Source organism: Myodes glareolus, chromosome 1 (genome assembly GCF_982192425.1).
Source record: "Myodes glareolus chromosome 1, mMyoGla1.1, whole genome shotgun sequence".
In the NCBI taxonomy this organism is placed as follows: Eukaryota; Metazoa; Chordata; class Mammalia; order Rodentia; family Cricetidae; genus Myodes; species Myodes glareolus.
In genome coordinates, this window is record NC_142026.1 from 64406142 (window position 1) to 64424184 (window position 18043).

Below are 18043 nucleotides of genomic sequence, written 5' to 3' on the forward strand. Positions count from 1 at the left end.
GGTCCAAGCATCATGGGTGCCCATCAGGTGGGAGAAGGTGGAGGGGAAGCCCAGGCTAGCTCCTTTTCGAATGCACTTTCAACAGAGCCTTTCCTTTTTGAGATGGTCTCACTATGCCTGGCTCACCTGGAATTCACCATGTAGAGCTATGCTGGCCTTGAACTTGTAGCAATACTCTTGTCTCAGCCTCTCAAGATATGAGGATCATAGGCATGCACCACCATGCCTGCCTTCATTTTAGTATACTATATTGCTTATTAGGCTGTTTTGTTGGTCTTTTTTTTTTTTGGAGACAGGGTCACACTGTAGTCCTGGTTGTCTTAGAACTATGTAGACCAAGTTGCCCTTGAACTCGCAGAGAAGTCTCTGCCACTGTCCACTTCAAGAGCTGGGATTAAAGACATATCCCACTATGATAGGCCATAAAGATCTTTTGTGTTTTGACAGGGTTCTTCTGTGTAGCTCTGGGTGTCCTGGAACTCACTTTGTAGACCAGGCTGGCCTTGAACCTAGAGTTCTGCCTGCCTGTACCTCGGAAGTGCTGGGATTAAAGGCATGAGCCACCAACTCAGCATAAAGATCTATTTTCTTTATATTAAATTGCTTTTTCTTTATTGATTTTTATTGAGCTCTACATTTTTCTGTTCCCCTCCCTGCATCTCCCCTCCCCTTCAACCCTCTCCCAAGGTCCCTATGCTCCCAATATACTCAGGAAATCTTGTCTTTTTCTACTTCCCATAAAGATCTATTTTTAATCTATGTGTAATTTATGTACAGGTGCCCAAGGAAGCCAGAAGAGGTGTTGGATCCCTGGGCCCTGTAGTTATAGGCAGTTGCCAGGAGTGGGTGCTGAGCACTAAGCTCAGTAGTTACTGAGCCATCTTACCAGCCTCAGCCGCCTTCTTGATGAAGCGTGATTACTCTCTAACTGGGTGACTTTGCGGCAGGTCAATGCCCTTTCTGAATCTCAGCAGTCTCACCTGAACAAGGTCTGTAGCCTGGTGACACAGGCCTGTTATCCTGACTGCTTGGAAGACTATGGCAGGAAGATTGCAACTTTAAGACCAGCCTGGGGGGCTGGAGAGATGGCTCCGCAGTTATGAGCACTGGCTGGTCTTCCAGAAATCCCTGAGTTCGGTTCCCAGCAATCACATGGCGGCTCACTACCACCAATATAATGAGATCTGGTGCCCTCTTCTGCCCTGCAGGTATACATCCATATACTGTATACATAATAAATAAATTAAAAAAAAAAAGACCAGCCTGGGAAACTTCCTAAGAAGGTCCCTGTCTCAAAACAAAAAATGAATGGAAGAATTGGGGAGATGGTTCTGTGTTTAAGAGCACTTGTATAAAATGAGGACCTGAGTTCAAAACTGACGCACACACCCACAGCATGGGGTGCAGACGGGATCACAAGGGCAGATGGTAAGCAGTCTAAAGCACTGGCTGCTCTTGCAGAGGACCCAGGTTTGGTTCGTAGCACCCACATGGCTGCTCACCACCATCTGTAACTCTACTTCCTGGGATCCAACCTTCCTTTTCCGGCCTGAGGGCACCAGGCACAGACATATATGCAGGCAACATACCCATACGTGTTTCATATGCATTTTAAAGAGGGAAAGCTATCCCGAACTCAGGCCTATGATCTCCTGCATCTACCTTGTTTTGGAATTACTTGGAGGGAGTGGGGACAGAGATACAGAGACAGAACAGAGGGCACCATGTACAGCCTAGAACAAGTTAGGGTTCTTCCATAATCCTCTTAAAATAAAGGGCCACCCTTTCCCACTGCATTCCCTCCAAATTTACTGGAGAATCCCTCTGCCCACAATACACAAAAGATAAATTAAGGTCATTTCTGCCTAAACTGTCTCCTTCACAGATGGGGCAGAGATGTGCCTCACCTACTCATGGGTTCTGTCCTAGTGCCCAGACCATGACAACCTGATTCTCTCTCCATCCCAGAGTCTACCCAGCTCACAAAACCCAAAGGCAGACAAGACCATTGAAAACAAAACAACAAAAAACACAGGGTTTTATTTCCATCCCATTGGGCAGGGCTTGACAGGGCAGGGAGCAGGCTCTCATGGAAGGAAGAGGCCTCTACTCTACTTGCCGGCGATGAGAGGGTTCCGTAGCACCACGATAACTGAGTCCCCGCGCAGGAACATCTTGGAGATGTAGCGGTCTTTGTTGACAGGCTTGGACTTCTTCTTGCCCTTGCCGCTCTTGGGGACCTCAGTCCACATCTCCTTCACATTCTCCAGCACCATGTTGCAGTGCCTGGTGAGGTAGGGGCGGGGAGAAGGCTGGAGTGAGAGGGGGCATCAGAATGCCCTCCTCTGCTTGGGTGATCCCTCCAGCAGCAGGCATCTAGGCTCCAGGGTGAGGATGGGCAGGCTGCCAGTGCCATCTCTGCCCATTCTTTTTTCTTTTTTTGGGACAGAGTTTCTCTCTGTAGCCTTGTCCTGGAACTCCCTCTGTAAACCAAGCTGTCCTCGAATTCAGAGATCCGCCTGGCTGTCTCCTGAGTGCTGGGATTAAAGGCACATGTCACCACTGCCAGCGCTCAGCTTGTTCTTAACTGAGGCTTCAACAAAGGCCTCGACCCCTCTACACTTCAGTTTCCCCCTCTCTGAAATGGAGACAATCTGTTTCACAGGGCTGTGAAGATTGATAAATGAATACAGCATTTCTGAAGCATCACCCTGGCAGAGTAAAGGCAACCAAAATGGCTGCACTTCTGCCATCAACTCTAAGGACTTAGGGAAGCAGCAGGAGAGAACAACTGTTCCCTCCACACCTAGAGGGTCCCAGGGCATGGGGGATAGGCTCCCAACACGTGCACTCCAGTGCTGTGCTGTCCTGTTCTCATGGAGCCAGGTAGCCATGTGTTTACACTGGATCAGCTTATTCCAGAAATGCTTGCAAATATGAACAAAGTACAATGATAGACACGTATGACTAGACAAGTAGACATAAGGCGACTTACAACCACACACACACACACACACACACACAGTTATATATATCACTACCTTATACAGTTATATATATATAACTAAAGCAACAAACCAGGCAGGATGGTGTATCCCATGCCTATAATCCTAGCACATGGGATATACACAGAAGACAAATTTAAATTGAGAAGTGGTTCACACCTTTAATCCCAGCACTCAGGAGGCGGATCTCTGAGTTCAAGGACAGTCTGGTCTACAGAGTAAGTTCCAGGACAGCCAGAGAAACCCTGTCTCAAATAACAATTAAAAAAAAAAGGGAGAGGCACCTATTTTCTGATTTTTTTTATTTTTGATTGTTCAAGGCTGGCCTCTAACTCATGCTGAGATTAAGTGTTTGTTGCCATGTCCAGCTTATTGCCATAATGCTGCTGGTATCACCTTTCCTTCAGGCTCCTCAGACTCGTCCTCTCTAAGCCAGCACTTACCTGTCAAAGGCCTTCACCCGCCCCAGGAGCTTCTTGTTGTTGCGACAGTTAATGAGCACTTGTGTGTTGTTCTTGACTGACTGTGTGAGCACCGAGAGAGGGCCTGTGTTGAATTCCTCCTCCTCCCGCTTCTGCAGCTCCTCTGGGGTCATCTCACTCTTGGGTTTATTGAGGAGACTCCTGAATAGAGAGCCCATGGGTGAGAAGGATGTTGGAAGCATGAGTGATCAAAGCCACTGTACAGTATCTCCTCAACCTGGCCCCAAACACCCTCCCTGGCTCAGTCTTCTCTGGAGGTGGAGAGATATTTCCAAGTTGGTCTGCTCCAGTTCATCAACCTCCAAACCCCTTCCACCTACTGTATCCCTCACATCTTCACTGATGGCAGTGCCACTCAGTGGGCTCTCTAAGCAAAACCTCTACTATTAAACTGATGTCTGTTGTGGGGACAGGATCTCATTATAGCTCGGGCTAGCCTTGAACTAGTGATGTAGCTAAGGATGACCTTCAATTCTCAATTCTCCTGACTCCACCTCCCAAATTCTGAGATTACAGGGGTTCACTATCATGCCCGGCACTGGATTCTTTTCTCAACATCTTATAGTCAATCTACCCTCACATCTTGTCATCTGCCTTGACAACGTATCCAGAACCTGGCCATTTCCACCCATGGGCTCAATTTCCATCATCTCTCTCCAGGGACCCCCACAACATCTCACCGTGTAAGCCTGGCTGGCCTAGGACTTAGACTCTCCATCTCTGCCTCAAGAGTGTTGGGATTACAGGCCTGTGCCACTAGGCCCAGTTTGTGTGGCGCTGAGGGCTGAACCCAGTGCCCATAGTAGCCAAGTACTCTCTGTCCTATTACTCCAGTTCAAGTACTGCACTTTCAGGGTGTCCTTTTGAGCTAGTTACTCAACTTCTTCATTCACACTCTGATCATTTAACACGCTGTACCAACCTGTTCATTATGGTCTTCCTAACCCATTCCTTTTACAAGGCCCACTGAGATTTCTTTTTCTTCCCTTGGTGGCAAGGGCCTTTTACTCACCATGTGTCTTAACCTATAAACAGGCTATATATATATAACATCTGCTCAATGAATAAACACACCAAACCTCCGCAGTAGCTGGCTAGTCTGACCGTCTCTCTCGATTAGGTCGAAAAGCCACCTGTCTGGCCTCTAACTTATCCTGGTTAAGTCCCTCACCATTATAATTTTTTTTAAAGAGAGCCTTTCACTATTTTTAATAGAATTCCCTATAACTCCCGCCAAGTTCTTTATCCATAAGACCACTCCCATTTAAAATTACTACTACTTTTGGAAACGGTCTTGCAATGAAGCCCAAGGCTGGTCACGAACTTGCGACCTCCGGCCTCAGAATCAGCCTGGGATTCTAGGCATGTACCACCAGGCTCAGCTTTCCTTTTACAGTCATCTTCACAAGACTCAGTACCTAGGAGGGTCCCACGCCCGTTAGGGAACAAAGCTGTCCCCCTCCGGAACTCATGATCGTCCAAGGCCCCACGCCTGTTCTCAAACACCTAAGGAGAAAAGACACTACTTTTGTTTGAGGAACTCTGTCCCCAGCTATGAGCACCCCACTTCAACCGTTAATCTGCTAAACTGTCCCCTTCCACCTTCCAGAACCTGCCGAAGCCCCGCCCGGCCTCACATGGTGGAAGTTTCGCTAGCAGATTACTCCCGCCGCCACCGCGTTGCTCAGGTCTCCGGAGTAGGTAGGGCGAGAGGAGGGCAGGACTTCCGCCTCCTCCGGCTCACTTCCGTCGGCGCCTGCGCAATCTACATCAACGGGGATGGGCGTGTCCTGTCTTCATAGTGACCAATTTGCTGCGCTCCGCCTTAGAAAATGCCTAGAGGATCCGAGGCCATTGAGGAGCACAGTAGGGGTCTGTGCAAAAGACCAGGAGAGGAAAATAAAGGGAGGGGGCTGAGCCGAGTTAGCTCCCTGTCCGACAGTCTAGGAGGACGGGGAACGCAACGCCGTTTCCAAACACCCGCCGACACTTTGCCTTGAGGGCGTGGTCTCTGGCGAACCAATCGACTCCTTGATTGAGCCACAGTTCCTTGACGTGTTTCTTGAGTAACATAGTAATGGGCGTGGCAACACGCGCAGTCAGACGCAACTCATTGGCTGTTTCTCTTCCACGGGGCGGGCCCTATGGTTTCCGCGCTGCCTTTTGGTTTGTACAACCTTTAGTCCAACCAATCGCAACCATCTGGAGGGACGACGCAGCCACTCTCCTTTTTTATTGGTTTTTGTAATCCACAAGGGGCGGATCTTGGCCTAAACTCAAACTACAGTCCAGGGATTGGTTTTAGGGCAAAGCTGCCATGAGTCTTGGGAGCCGCGGGCGGCCCCGACAGCGACCCGGGGATCGGGGCTTCATGCAGCCGCCCTCTCTTTCCAAGCGCCGCCTGCTACCGCGAGTGCGGCTCCTGCCTCTGCTGCTGTTGGCGCTGGCCCTGGGCTTGGCTTTCTACATCGTCTGGAACGGCTGGCACCCTGGGGTTCAGGAGCTGTCGCGGAGTCGGGATCTGCGGGTAAGGTCTGGCTGGGACCCAGACACCGTCGTTCCTCAATTTCCTTTCGTATAGACTCTCAGGTTAATGTGGCTGTATGGCCCTTGCCTCTGGTGCCATCTCTTTTTCCATCATTTGAGCGCATGTCCCTTTCCAACAGAATAAGGCTTCAGGCTTGTTTTGTAATAGCACTTTCTCAATTTGAAGAGTCAGCATAGCAACACTGGTAGATGTGAGTTCTAGGCCCCAAGTCATCTATTTAGAAGAGTCTCCATCACCCGGTTTTCATTTTTCCCGTCAGAACTGCAGTAAGATGAACCAGATTTGCTTTTCCTAATCTAGGGTATATCTATCCTTCAAGTCTTTGATGCATCGCCAAGAAGAGTCAGAGATCCTTGGGGGGCGGGCAACGTCGCCCCGGAAAGGGGTTGTCTTCATTTTTCTTTTCCCCATCCCATTTCCCTACCAAGGCCGCGCTGATTGGAAGCCTTCCAGAAGCCAAGCTGCGGAGGGTGGTAGGGCAGCTGGATCCGCAGCGTCTCTGGGGAACTTTCCTGCGTCCCCTGTTGGTTGTGCGACCCCCGGGTAGTCCTGGCAATCTCCAAGTGAGAAAGGTAAAGGGTCTTATTTCTGATCCCTAAACTCCTTTCCCCAACCTGGCAGGAAATGAAACTCAGGCATCTAAGATCCCAGAACAGCCAGGAGGCAGTTCCCAAACTATACACCTCCCTCCCACCAAACGCTTACTTTATATTAGGCACAGCAGTGTATTGTCTAGTGAGGTCGGAAGTAATATGATCTCCACTATACAAATGGGGAAATTGAGGCCCAGGGGATATTCCACTGAAGTTAGAATTCAAGATTGGCTTCAGAGTGGGTGGTGTAGAATTGTTTTAGATACTGTATTTAGGATACACCTTAGTTGGCATAGTTTTCCTAACCTCTCTGGGACTCATCTGTAGAATGGGGACATTCACTCACACTGTTGACTTCATAGGGATCCTAGAACAGACTTGGCACATAGTGAGAGCTTTTAAAGAGGAAGTCAGAGCATTCCTCAACAGAGCATGTTGAGGAAGTGCTCAACAGGAGAGCACTTGCTCAGAATTCACAAATGTGAGGTTGGGGGTGTGGCTCAATTGGTAGAAGACTGCCCTTAAGTAGCCACCAGTGTAGGGCTGTGGCATTCAGGAAACCATGGGTCAATCCTCAGCACCATGGAGAGAGGCAGACAGACCGAGAGGGAGAGGGTGGAAGTGAATTAGTTGAGGCCACCCTAGATGTGATTTTGGAAGAATCAACATGAAGAGAGAGAGAAGGAGAAGGAGAAAAGAGAGGAGAGAGAGAGAGAGAAAACACTGTCTGAGCTGGTTGTGGTGATGCCTGGATCTATAATCCTTCCAGGAAGCAGAAGCATGATCTGGGGTTCTAGACCAGCCTCAGCTACACAGCAAATATGTAGCCTGGACTACATAGTGAGCCATAAGTTTTGTTAGTAGCTGGGTGGTGGTGGCGCACACCTTTAATTCTGGTACTTGGCAGGCAGAGGTAGATGTAGGGATCTCTGTGAGTTCGAGGCCAGCCTGGAGTATAAAGTGAGTTCCAGGACAAGTTCCAAAGCTACACAGCTACACAGAGAAACTCTGTCTCAGAAAACCAAAAGAAAAAAAAAAGCAAAGAAAAAGAAGGGGAAAAAAGGTGTGGTTATCCCACATCTGGCACGCAGTTGTTCCTCAGCAGAAGCATTTGTTAAGGGAAACTAAATCCAAAGTGGAACTTTTTAGCCACCCAGACTGCTCTGCATGGCTCCAGTCACAAGACCCTTCTCCCCACCTCCTCCCCAGTCCCTGTCCACCCTCCTACCTCTCTCTCGCCACTAGTTCCTGGAGGCCACGTTGCGATCCCTATCAGCAGGCTGGCATGTGGAACTGGACCCTTTCACAGCTTCAACACCCTTGGGGCCTTTGGACTTCGGGAACGTGGTGGCCACGCTTGACCCAGGAGCTGCCCGTCACCTCACCCTTGCCTGCCATTATGACTCTAAGTTATTCCCTCCTGGGTTGCCCCCCTTTGTGGGGGCCACAGATTCAGCTGTTCCCTGTGCCCTGCTTCTGGAGCTAGTCCAGGCCTTCGATGTGATGCTGAGCAGAGTCAAGCAGCAGGTGAGAGTGGGGGAGGGTTGCCTGTCCTTAGCCCACATCCTCACTTGCTTCTGTCATTTTATCTGAGATAGGGTTTCATTAGAATGGAGTCCAAGCTAACCTTGAACTCAGCCATTTTTCTGCATCACCCTTCCAAGCAGTGGGGTGGCAGGTGGCCACATACCCTACCGTCACCCTTGTTTTCTCCAACCCTCACTGACATTTTTGTTTTCCAACATATGAACTGAGACACAAGGATTCCCACCCCCACCAGATCTCATGTAGGCCACACTAGCATCGAACTCAATAATGAACTTGAATTTCTGATCCTCTTGCCTCCATCTCCTGAATGCTGGCATTACAACCATACATGCATGGCTTAGTTGGGGTTTCTATTGCTGTGAAGAGACACCATGACCACGGCAACTCTTATAAAGGAAAACATTTAATTGGGGCTGGCTTACAGTTTCAGAGACTTAGTCCCTTATCATCATGGCAGGTGACATGGTGGCATGTGGTAGACAGGCAGTGGAGAAGGAGCTGAGAGTTCTACATCTTCATCTGCAGGCAACAGGAAGTAAACTGTGTACTACAGTGGGTGTAGCTGGAGCATAGGAGACCTCAAAGCCCACCCCCACAGTGACACCCTTCCTCCAGCAAGGCCATACCTATCCCAACAAAGCCACACCTCCACTCCCCATGGGGCCCTTTTCTTTCAAACCATCGAATTTCCCACCCTGAGGCATCAGGACTGGGGCATTGCTATGCTAGATCTGATTGTGTTTGGGGGACTTTGGGTTAGGAAAGCAGTGGAATGCTGTATGTACTGCTTAATTCTCCAGACTAGTAGGAGCATGGAAGACAGTGGTGCTGAGTGTGATTTGGTGAACTGTGGGGCCTGACTCAGGAGGTTTCAGAGGAGAAGAATATAATATGTGCCTACAGATTGTTCTTGTGATATTTTGGTGAAGAATTTGGCTGCTTTTTGACCTTGTCCAAAGAGTCTGCCTGAGGCTAAAGTGAAGAGTTTTAGATTAATTCCACTGGCAGAGGAAATCTTAAAACAGCCCAGTATAGATTCTGTTGTGTGGTTATTCATGTTGACTCTTAGGGAGATTTATAATGAAAGAGAGCAAGTTGAGCAAGTAAAAATACAAAATATACAGATTGAGGAGAAGGGGGGGCAGGAAATGGAATGGAACTAATTCCTGTATTCAAGGAGATAAACAGATTTAGAAATGCAATAAAGGGAGGGACATGGTTTGGTACCTTTTATCAGTGAGGTATTCTCATCTTGCTTGCATTTGACTGGTAACTGTTTCTACCTTTCCTTATCCCTGAATTTTCCTAGTCTGATTGCCCTGCCTATATGCCTGCCTGACTACTGGCCAATAAGCATTTTATTAAACTAATACAAGTGACAAATCTTTACAGTGTACAAAAGCATTATCCCACAGCAGGAGTGGGGACCTCAGGGAAAAATGCCACCCAGTTAAGTTTCCAACTTATGAGAAGGAATTAAAGAACAGTTTAGGTCCAGGCATAATGGTATACATCTTTAATCCCAGTACTATGGAGACAGAGGCAGGCAGATCTCTGAGTTTGAGGCCAGCCTGGTGTACAGAGTAAGTTTCAGGATAGCCAAGCTTAGGCAGTGAAGGAAACCATTGAAAACAGAAAGCTGATGAAGATGTAATTGAACAAGGGGGCCATGTTCTAGCCCCAGCAAGCAGCAGAACTTGGCAGCTTCAGCCACATGGTTCTGGCTTTAGAGTCAAGGATAGAAGAAAAGTGTTAGGGAACTTTCCTCTGGGACCAAGGCAAGCTGCTGAGGCCAGGCATGTGTCAGGGGTGTCCCTGCATGGAGGCCTCGGAGACCCCAACATGTTGGAGATGCCAGAGCTGTAGGACACCTGCCAAGGGGAGTTGCTAACAGAGGGTAGAACCAGACCAAGAGAAAGAAGTGTAGTACACTCAACAAAGCTGAAAGGACCTGGAGCTCTGAAGAGCGCTATGATATCTGACATGGTGATACAGAGTTTGGAGCTTGCCCAGCTGGATTTTGGTCTTGCTTTGGTCCAGTATTTCTTCCCTATATTCTCTTCCCTATGTTTTAGAATGGTAATGTATATCCTGTGCCATTATATGTTGGAAGTATGTGATCTGCTTTTTGATTTTGATTTTTACAAAGGATTGCAGTTAAGAGATTGCATAAATCTCAGAAGAGACTTTGAGCTTTAGATTTTTAAATACGTTTGAGACTGCTATAGTAAGGACTTTTGAAATTGGACTGAACGCATTTTTGCGATATGATTATGGCTACAAGCCTTTTGGGGGTCAAGGAGTGGAATATGGTGGTTTGAAAGAAAACAGTCCCCCAAGAGCGGCAGTATTAGGTGTGATTTTTGAGTAGGTATGACATTGTTGATGGAAGTGTGTCACTGTGGAGGTGGACTTTGAGGTTTGCTATACTCAGGATCCTCCCAGTGTGACAGTTACTTCTGCTGCCTTCCAATCAACATGTAGAACTCTCAGCTCCTTCTCCAGTACCATGTCTGCCTGCACACCACCATGTTTCTCACCATGACAATAATGAACTTAACCTCTGAACTGTAAGCCAGCCTAAATGAAATGTTTTCCTTTGTAAGAGTTGCCGTGGACATGGTGTCTCTTCACAGCAATAAAAACTCTAACTAAGACAATGCAACAATGTACCACCACGTCTTCTTTATGCTGAACCCAGGTCTTCATGGATGCTCACTGAGCTACAACCCCAGCCTCCCACAGGGATCTTTCTATGTCCTAAATGGCAGATCCTGCCCTTCTGTGTCCAGAAATCTCCCCATAGCCCCCATCCCATTCTAACTATAAACAGAGTCCTGAGGGGTTCATGGGATGCATGCTGTTGCCCCCTCCCCCATCCTAACTCTAAGCAGAGTCCTGAAGGGTCCACAGGATGCACGCTGTTGCCCCCCATCCTTCTGCTGCCCCCATCCCTCCCTAACTCTAAGCAGAGTCCACAGGATGCACTTTGTTGGTCTAGTAGTTTTTGTCTCTTCATCACTCCACTGTAGCCACACCCCTTTCCGTGTCCCTCCAATCCACAGGCTTCGTTTTCACCTCATTAGCATTTGCTGTTTGCCCTGCACAGCTCATGTTTTTCTCAGATAAACCCCATCCCCAGGCTCTCCACAGTCTTTTTTGTTTTTTGTTTTTTACAAAGAAACCTTTCAGACTACCTCCAAATATCTTCCTGTCACCGCCCATTCCTTATGGCACTGACGGCCCATTTTCTACAGTCGCAGCACTTTCCGTGACCGTATGGACCTGGCTTCTTCCTGTTATGTCTCCCTGAGTCAGAGTAAAGTCAGACATCAGTAGAATCTGTGGAATGAATGAAAGCACAAACTTTATTATATTTCTCTCTCCCTCAAAGCCCTTCTCTGGCTCCCCAGTATTCCTGTGATATAACAAAGCCAGAAATCTGTGGATCTTGCTAACTCTTCTGGTCTCCTGTCAAACCCCCCTGGCCCCAGCTCTGGTCCAGGCTGTCCCCTTGCCTGAGAACAGTGTTCCCTCTTTGCCAGGCCAACTCTCACCTACTCACCCTCAATGCAAACATCCCTGCCTGATAGACCCAGTGGCCTCTATAAACTAGATCACCCTGCAGCCAGCCTCCTAGGCCCTCAGAAACTAGATCTTGGAAGCATTTGTCCCAGTCCCAATCTTGCTTCATTGTACAGTTATTCCCTTGTGGGTGGGTCTGTCTGTCTAGCCCAACTGGGCTTACGTAATAACAACAAGAGCTGATTCTTTCAGTTCTTACAGACCTGGACTCAAATGTGATCCTGTGAATAGGACTATTACCCCCATTCATAGATGGAGAACTTGAGCTAATCCTAGTGGCACAGGCCTGTAATCCCAGCTCCTCCAGATGTGGAGGCCTGATGAGCAGAAGTTCAAGGCCAGCTAGGGATACAGAGTGATCTCAAGGGAAGCCTGGGCAATTTGGTGAAACTCTGTCTCAAAAAAGTAATGAGAGAGCTGGGGGTGTAGCTTAGTGGTACAGTGCATCTCCAGCAAATGGGCACCCCTAGAGCCATTCCCTTGAAGTGCAAAAAAAAAAAAAAAAAAAGGAAAAGGAAAAGGAAAAAAACAGCCATTATGCTGCACACTTGTAATCCCAGATAGGGAATCAAGAGGAATGAACGTTTAAGGCCAGCTTGGGCTATACTGGACTATCTCAAAACCAAACAAAGCTACCATATCTAACAACCACTTAAAAGCATGGATTTGAACCCTCCTGACTCAACTTGTGACTTGTCACCATACTGCATAAATGAGAACACTTGATTTGTCCCGTCCCAACTGTGCAAATAGGCAGGTCATGTGGGTGGACCAGTGCCAAGGGTTGGCCTGATTTGGTTGCTTGTTTCCACAGGCAGCACCGGTGACCCTACAGCTGCTCTTCTTGGATGGAGAGGAGGCACTGAAGGAGTGGGGACCACGGGACTCCCTTTATGGCTCCCGGCACTTAGCTCAGATCATGGAGTCTATACCACACAGCCCTGGCCCCACTAGGATCCAGGCTATTGTAAGATCCATTCCTCTGGGCTCTGGAGGAGGAGGCAGGGAGTGGGGAAGGTGGGTAGGGTCATTAGCATCGGACAGACTCAGCAGCCTCCAGTCCTGGACTCCTTCCCCAGGAACTCTTTGTGCTTCTTGATCTTCTGGGAGCGCCCAGTCCAATTTTCTTCAGTCACTTCCCCCGCACAGCCCGCTGGTTCCAACGACTAAGGAGCATTGGTAAGGAGGGTAGGCCAAGGCCGGGGTAGGCCAAGCACCTGACCTCTGTGTACTCATCCAGTCTTCCCTCCCTAGCCCTGGGCTGAGAAACTAGGGCAGAAACAAACTTATCTAGGAAAGTTGAGTGTAGTGACTGTGGCGGGGACTCGTGTGTGAAACTGAGACTAGCCTTGGTTGGCCTGGGCAAGACACTTCATCTCTCGATCCTCCTGCCTCTGCCACCAGTGTGCTGAGATTAAAGGCATGCACACCACTGCCCGGCAAACCTCTATTTCTTTTTTTTTAAATTTAATTTATTTACTTATTTATTATGTATACAATATTCTGTCTGTGTGTATGTCTGCAGGCCAGAAGAGGGCACCAGACTCATTACAGATGGTTGTGAGCCACTATGTGGTTGCCGGGAATTGAACTCAGGACCTTTGGAAGAGCAGGCAATGCTCTTAACCACTGAGCCATCTCTCCAGCCCCCAAACCTCTATTTCTTACATATAAAATAAGTATGGTGATAATGTTAACGAGCATAGTCGTGAACTGGTCCTCATGGTGGTGCGTGCTTGAAATCTCAACACTCAGGAAGCTGAGGCAAGGAGACTGCAAGTTGAAGGCTATCCTGGGCTACATAGTGAATTCCATGTTAAAATAAGCTGCCTGGTGGTGTCCACCTGTATCCAAGCCCTTGGAAGGCTGGGGAAGAGGATTGTGAATTCTAGGCAAGTCTGTATCAGCCTATATTGGTGGTGCATGCAGCACTTGGAAGGTAGCTGTAAGGCAGGAGGATAAAGGGTCATTCTCAGCTCCACACAGAGTTTGAGGCCAGCACACAGGTACATGAAAGCCTCTCTCTACAAAAATGTCAAAATGAATAAATAATTTAAAAAACTAGGGACATTGGGGTCAGCAACATGGCTCAGTGGGTAAAGGTGCTTGCCTCAAAAGCCTGGCAGCCAGAATCAATTCCCAGAACCCATGTAAAGGTGGAGGGAGAAAACTGACTCCACAAAGTTGTCCTCTGACCTCCACATACACACCCTCCCAATCACAGATAGACAAAGAAGAAATAAAGAAATAGAGGCATCTGCTTCAGAGACAGAAGGAATAAATGAGACTAGGAGTAGGAAACTGCCATGAAAAGAAACATGGTGCTGGAGAGATGGCTCACCAATTAACAGCACTGTGCCTATCCAGAGGACCTGGGTTTGAGTCCCAGCACCCACATGGGAGCTCCCAAGTATAACTCCAGTTCTAGAGGATCTAATGACCTCTTTGGCCTCCAGAGGCACTGCATGCATGCGGTGCACACATATATACACTGGTTTTGGGGTGATATTTCTGACTGCTGACTACTTTTGATCTCCAATCCTGCCTCTCCAGAGAAGCGCCTTCACCGTCTGAACCTGCTGCAGTCTCACCCACAGGAAGTGATGTACTTCCAACCCGGAGAGCCCCCTGGCCCTGTGGAAGATGACCACATCCCCTTCCTCCGCAGAGGTACTTGCTGGGGCCAGGGCTACAAGGAAGCCTCCTCCCCAGGGCTAGGGCCTGCTGGCAAGTGCTCAGCCTTGATTTCTTCATCTGTACAGTGGGGAGAATGGAGGTCATCGAATATGCAAATACATGTCAAGGTTTGACTCAGAGCTGAGCCCAATGCACAGCAAGCCAATGTGCTGCCTCTTGCATGCCAAGAAAGCATTATTCCATTTCTTCACTGATTCCTTCAGTGAGTGCTTCTACAGGTGGGTGTGGGGGAGGGAGGAACTGGGTGTCTAATGGGCCCCAGTTCACCTGTTTCTGTGCTTACACAGGGAAACATCCAAAGAGCAGGATCCCAATGAAATAAGGAGAGGTTCGCTGGGCAGTGGCAGCGCATGCCTTTAATCCCGTGCTCAGGAGGCAGAGGCAGGCGAATCTCTGTGAGTTTGAGGCCAGCCTGGTCTACAGAACTAGCTCCAGGATAGCCAGATCTACATAGAGAAACCCCATTTCAAGAAACAAAAAAGGGTTAGAGAGATGGCTCAGTGGTTAAGAGCACTGACTGTTCTTCCTGAGGTCCTGGGTTCAATTCCCAGCACCCTGTCCATCGCTCACAATTGTCTGTAACTCCTGCTTAGGGATTCCAACACCTTCACATAGACATGCATGCAGGCAAATCACCAATGTACATAAAATGCAAATAAATAAGACAGGATCTCACTAGGAAGTTGACTGTCCTGGTGCTCTTTGTAGACCAGGCTGACCTTGAACTCACAGAGACCCACCTGCCTCTGCCTCCCAAGTGCTGAGATTAAAGGTGTGCACCACCATGCCTGGCTCTAATTATTTTCTTAATATGTATCCTCTCTCACATTTCAAATCATTCTTTGGAACTTGAGGATGTAACTCAGGGGTGGAGCACTTGCTTAGCATGCCCAAGGTCGAGGGTTGAGTTTTTTGTTTTTGTTTTTTGTTTTTCAAGATAAGGTTTCTTATAGCTTTGGAGTCTGTCCTGGAACTAGGTCTTGTAGATGAGGCCTGCCTCTGCCTCCCAAGTGCTGGGATTAAAGGCATACTGCCCAGCAGGTTGAGAGGTTTATTATTTATTTATTTACTTTGGTTTTTCAAGACAGGGTTTCTCTGTAGCTTTGGAGCCTGTCCTGGAACTAGCTCTTGTAGACCAGGCTGGTCTTGAACTCACAGAGATCGCCTGCTTCTGCCTCCCCGAGTGCTGGGATTAAAGGCATGCGCCACCATCGCTCGGCTGGTTGAGAGATTTTCAAGGGCTAGCCTTTTCCGTGTCTGTGGGTTGAGGGGGATGTTCTGTAGCAGCTATGGGTTGCAGCTGGTGGCTAAATCTCCTATCCCCTCCAGGGGTCCCGGTGCTCCACCTCATTGCCACGCCCTTCCCTGCTGTGTGGCACACACCTGCTGACACCGAGGCCAACCTTCACCCGCCCACCGTGCACAACCTGAGCCGCATCCTCGCCGTGTTCCTGGCTGAGTACCTGGGGCTCTAGCCTGCAGACTGATACCTTGGAAGGATCTTACACCAAGCTGGGGACATGACAGGGGCACCTTGAGCAGTGCAGGGTAGCCAGACTCACCTCAGGTGTCTGCTACAACCATCTCAAATCACTGCATTTCAAGGACATGCTAGGAACACTGAGGGTATAAGACAAAGGAACAGTTCTGGCTTCTGTCCTGAAGTAAATGGACTGGTCTGGAAGTTCCCAGGGACCAAATAATGTGTCATGGGCTGGCACCTGCACCAGCACCACCAACCAAATGAATCCAGTGTGGCTAATGTTTTATGTCAATTCATTTGTCAGAATGGCAGCTTTGCTACTGCATGGACCCAGTTCTGTTCTGACTCTCACATGGGCATGGGCCTAAGGACAGCGATGAAGACTCATGGGACTGAGCTTAGTGCTCCATGTTCTGCTTGGCTCAGGGGTTAAGAGGGAAGAAAGGCCACAGTTCCCACTGGGAAATGACTTTCAATGAGTTTCCTCATTCAGAAGGTGAGATCTTCCTGGTTTGGAGAGAATGAAGTGGTTCTCGAAGTATCTCACAGTGGAACCCCTTTATGAGGAGGCATTTCAAATGAAGTTGCCTCAGATGATATTTTGGGAATACTAGATTTGAGACTGGGAATGGATTGAACAGACTACACCCCCTAAACCCAGTCAACCCCAGAGCACCGTTTCCTTTTGTAGAACAAGCTTGCCATGAAGGCACAATAGATCCACCTGCCTCCACCCCCCCACTGGGATTAAAAGTACAAGTCACCATACCCAGAGTATTTTTAAGAAAAGGTCTAACTGTATAGCCCTGACTTCCCTGGAACTGTGCAGTCTAGCATGGCCAAAAACTCACAACCCTCCTACCCAGTCCTGAGTGCTAGTGTAACAGGTTTGTTTCTTCCTTGCCCTAGCCAGTCAAGAGTTGTTTCTCAAGTCCATGTAAATAAACAGGCTTCCAAGATCCACCCCAAACCCAATGAACCAGGACCAGTCAGAGGGGCTGGGACAAGAATAATAACAGAGTGGGTGTCTTGGAGTTCACTCACCTTTAATCTCACCACTCGGGAGGCAGAGACAGCTGAACCTCTGAGTTCAAGGCCAGTCTTATCTACAGAAAAACCCTGTCTCGATAAACCACCAAAACCCAAAATACAGAAAAGTAATAAACATTTGTGGGAATCTCATCAACTGTATTTAGAGCACCTTATCATTAAGGCCAGTTTGGTGAATGCCGAGTTAGTTGCTTAGCAAACATGCCTGTGGAAAACTGTAGGTGGTGGGAACCAGGTTGAAGGGCAGCTCAATCAATCATCTACAACTTGCGAAGCCACCCTTTACCTCAGTAAGATGAAGTGTTAATGAGGGTGTCATTGGTTTTCCTGGTGAACTGCAGACTCCATGGGAACCTGAACCATAACTCAGGATATTAGAGCCAAGTGTGATGACACAGGTCCATTTAAGTCGGATTGGCAATTTAGTGAGACCCTATCTCAAAATGGGTTGAAAATGTAGCTTAGCACCTACAGCACCTCCCAGAATCCCCCAGTGAGGGACTGGGTGTGTGGCTCAGTAACAGAGTCCCTGCCTAGAATCCCTCAATGAGGGGATGGGGGTGTGTCTCAGTGGTAGGGCCCCTGCCTAGAATCCCCCAGTGAGGGGATGGGGATGTGTCTCAGTGGTAGAGCCCCTGCCTAGAATCCCCCAGTGAGGGGATGGGGGTGTGTCTCAGTGGTAGAGCCCCTGCCTAGAATCCCCCAGTGAGGGGATGGGGGTGTGGTTCTGGGCTCCATCCTCAGCACCACACACACAAGCTCAGCACCAGATTATGTGCATGAGGTGATGTGAAACGAATTTTATGGGCCTGTGAAAAGGCTTCAGTGGATAGAAGTATTTGGTGTATGAGCCTGATGACCTCAGCTTGATCCCTGGAACCTACAGTGGAAGGAGAGACCTGCACATGTGTGCTGTACCATGTGTACACCTGTCCCTGTTGTGGAAAATTAGTTTAAGATGTTTTATACTTGTTTATGCTGTGGAATATTTGTTCGTTGCATTCTTTTATGTTGCATTTGTTTGACTCTGTGAAGCTGTGTTACTCTGCCTG

At 48.5% G+C, this 18043-nt stretch overlaps 2 protein-coding genes across 4 annotated transcripts; one reads left to right on the forward strand and one right to left on the reverse strand.

The window, feature by feature from the left end:
- Positions 1-2008: 2008 nt before the first annotated feature.
- Positions 2009-5282, reverse strand: Snrpd2 (small nuclear ribonucleoprotein D2 polypeptide). Of its 2 annotated transcripts, none has more exons than XM_048433374.2 (3): positions 5125-5282; positions 3449-3628; positions 2009-2286 (listed from the first exon to the last, which is right to left on the reverse strand). In XM_048433374.2, coding segments are annotated over exons 1-3 (357 nt in total). In that variant the 5' UTR covers positions 5127-5282; the 3' UTR covers positions 2009-2111. The 2 variants fall into 2 exon arrangements, with proteins under 2 accessions (XP_048289331.1, XP_087764698.1); XM_087908572.1 differs by lacking the exon at positions 5125-5282 and adding an exon at positions 4906-4924.
- A 472-nt stretch (positions 5283-5754) lies between these two features.
- Qpctl (glutaminyl-peptide cyclotransferase like) lies at positions 5755-17123 on the forward strand. Of its 2 annotated transcripts, XM_048433371.3 has the most exons (7): positions 5757-6014; positions 6464-6607; positions 7874-8155; positions 12576-12728; positions 12841-12940; positions 14315-14431; positions 15788-17123. In XM_048433371.3, exons 1-7 carry the CDS (start codon positions 5805-5807, stop codon positions 15931-15933), a joined length of 1152 nt encoding a protein of 383 aa, XP_048289328.1. In that variant the 5' UTR covers positions 5757-5804; the 3' UTR covers positions 15934-17123. The 2 variants fall into 2 exon arrangements, with proteins under 2 accessions (XP_048289329.1, XP_048289328.1); XM_048433372.3 differs by lacking the exon at positions 7874-8155 and having other exon boundaries at positions 5755-6014.
- The last annotated feature ends 920 nt before the right edge of the window (positions 17124-18043 follow it).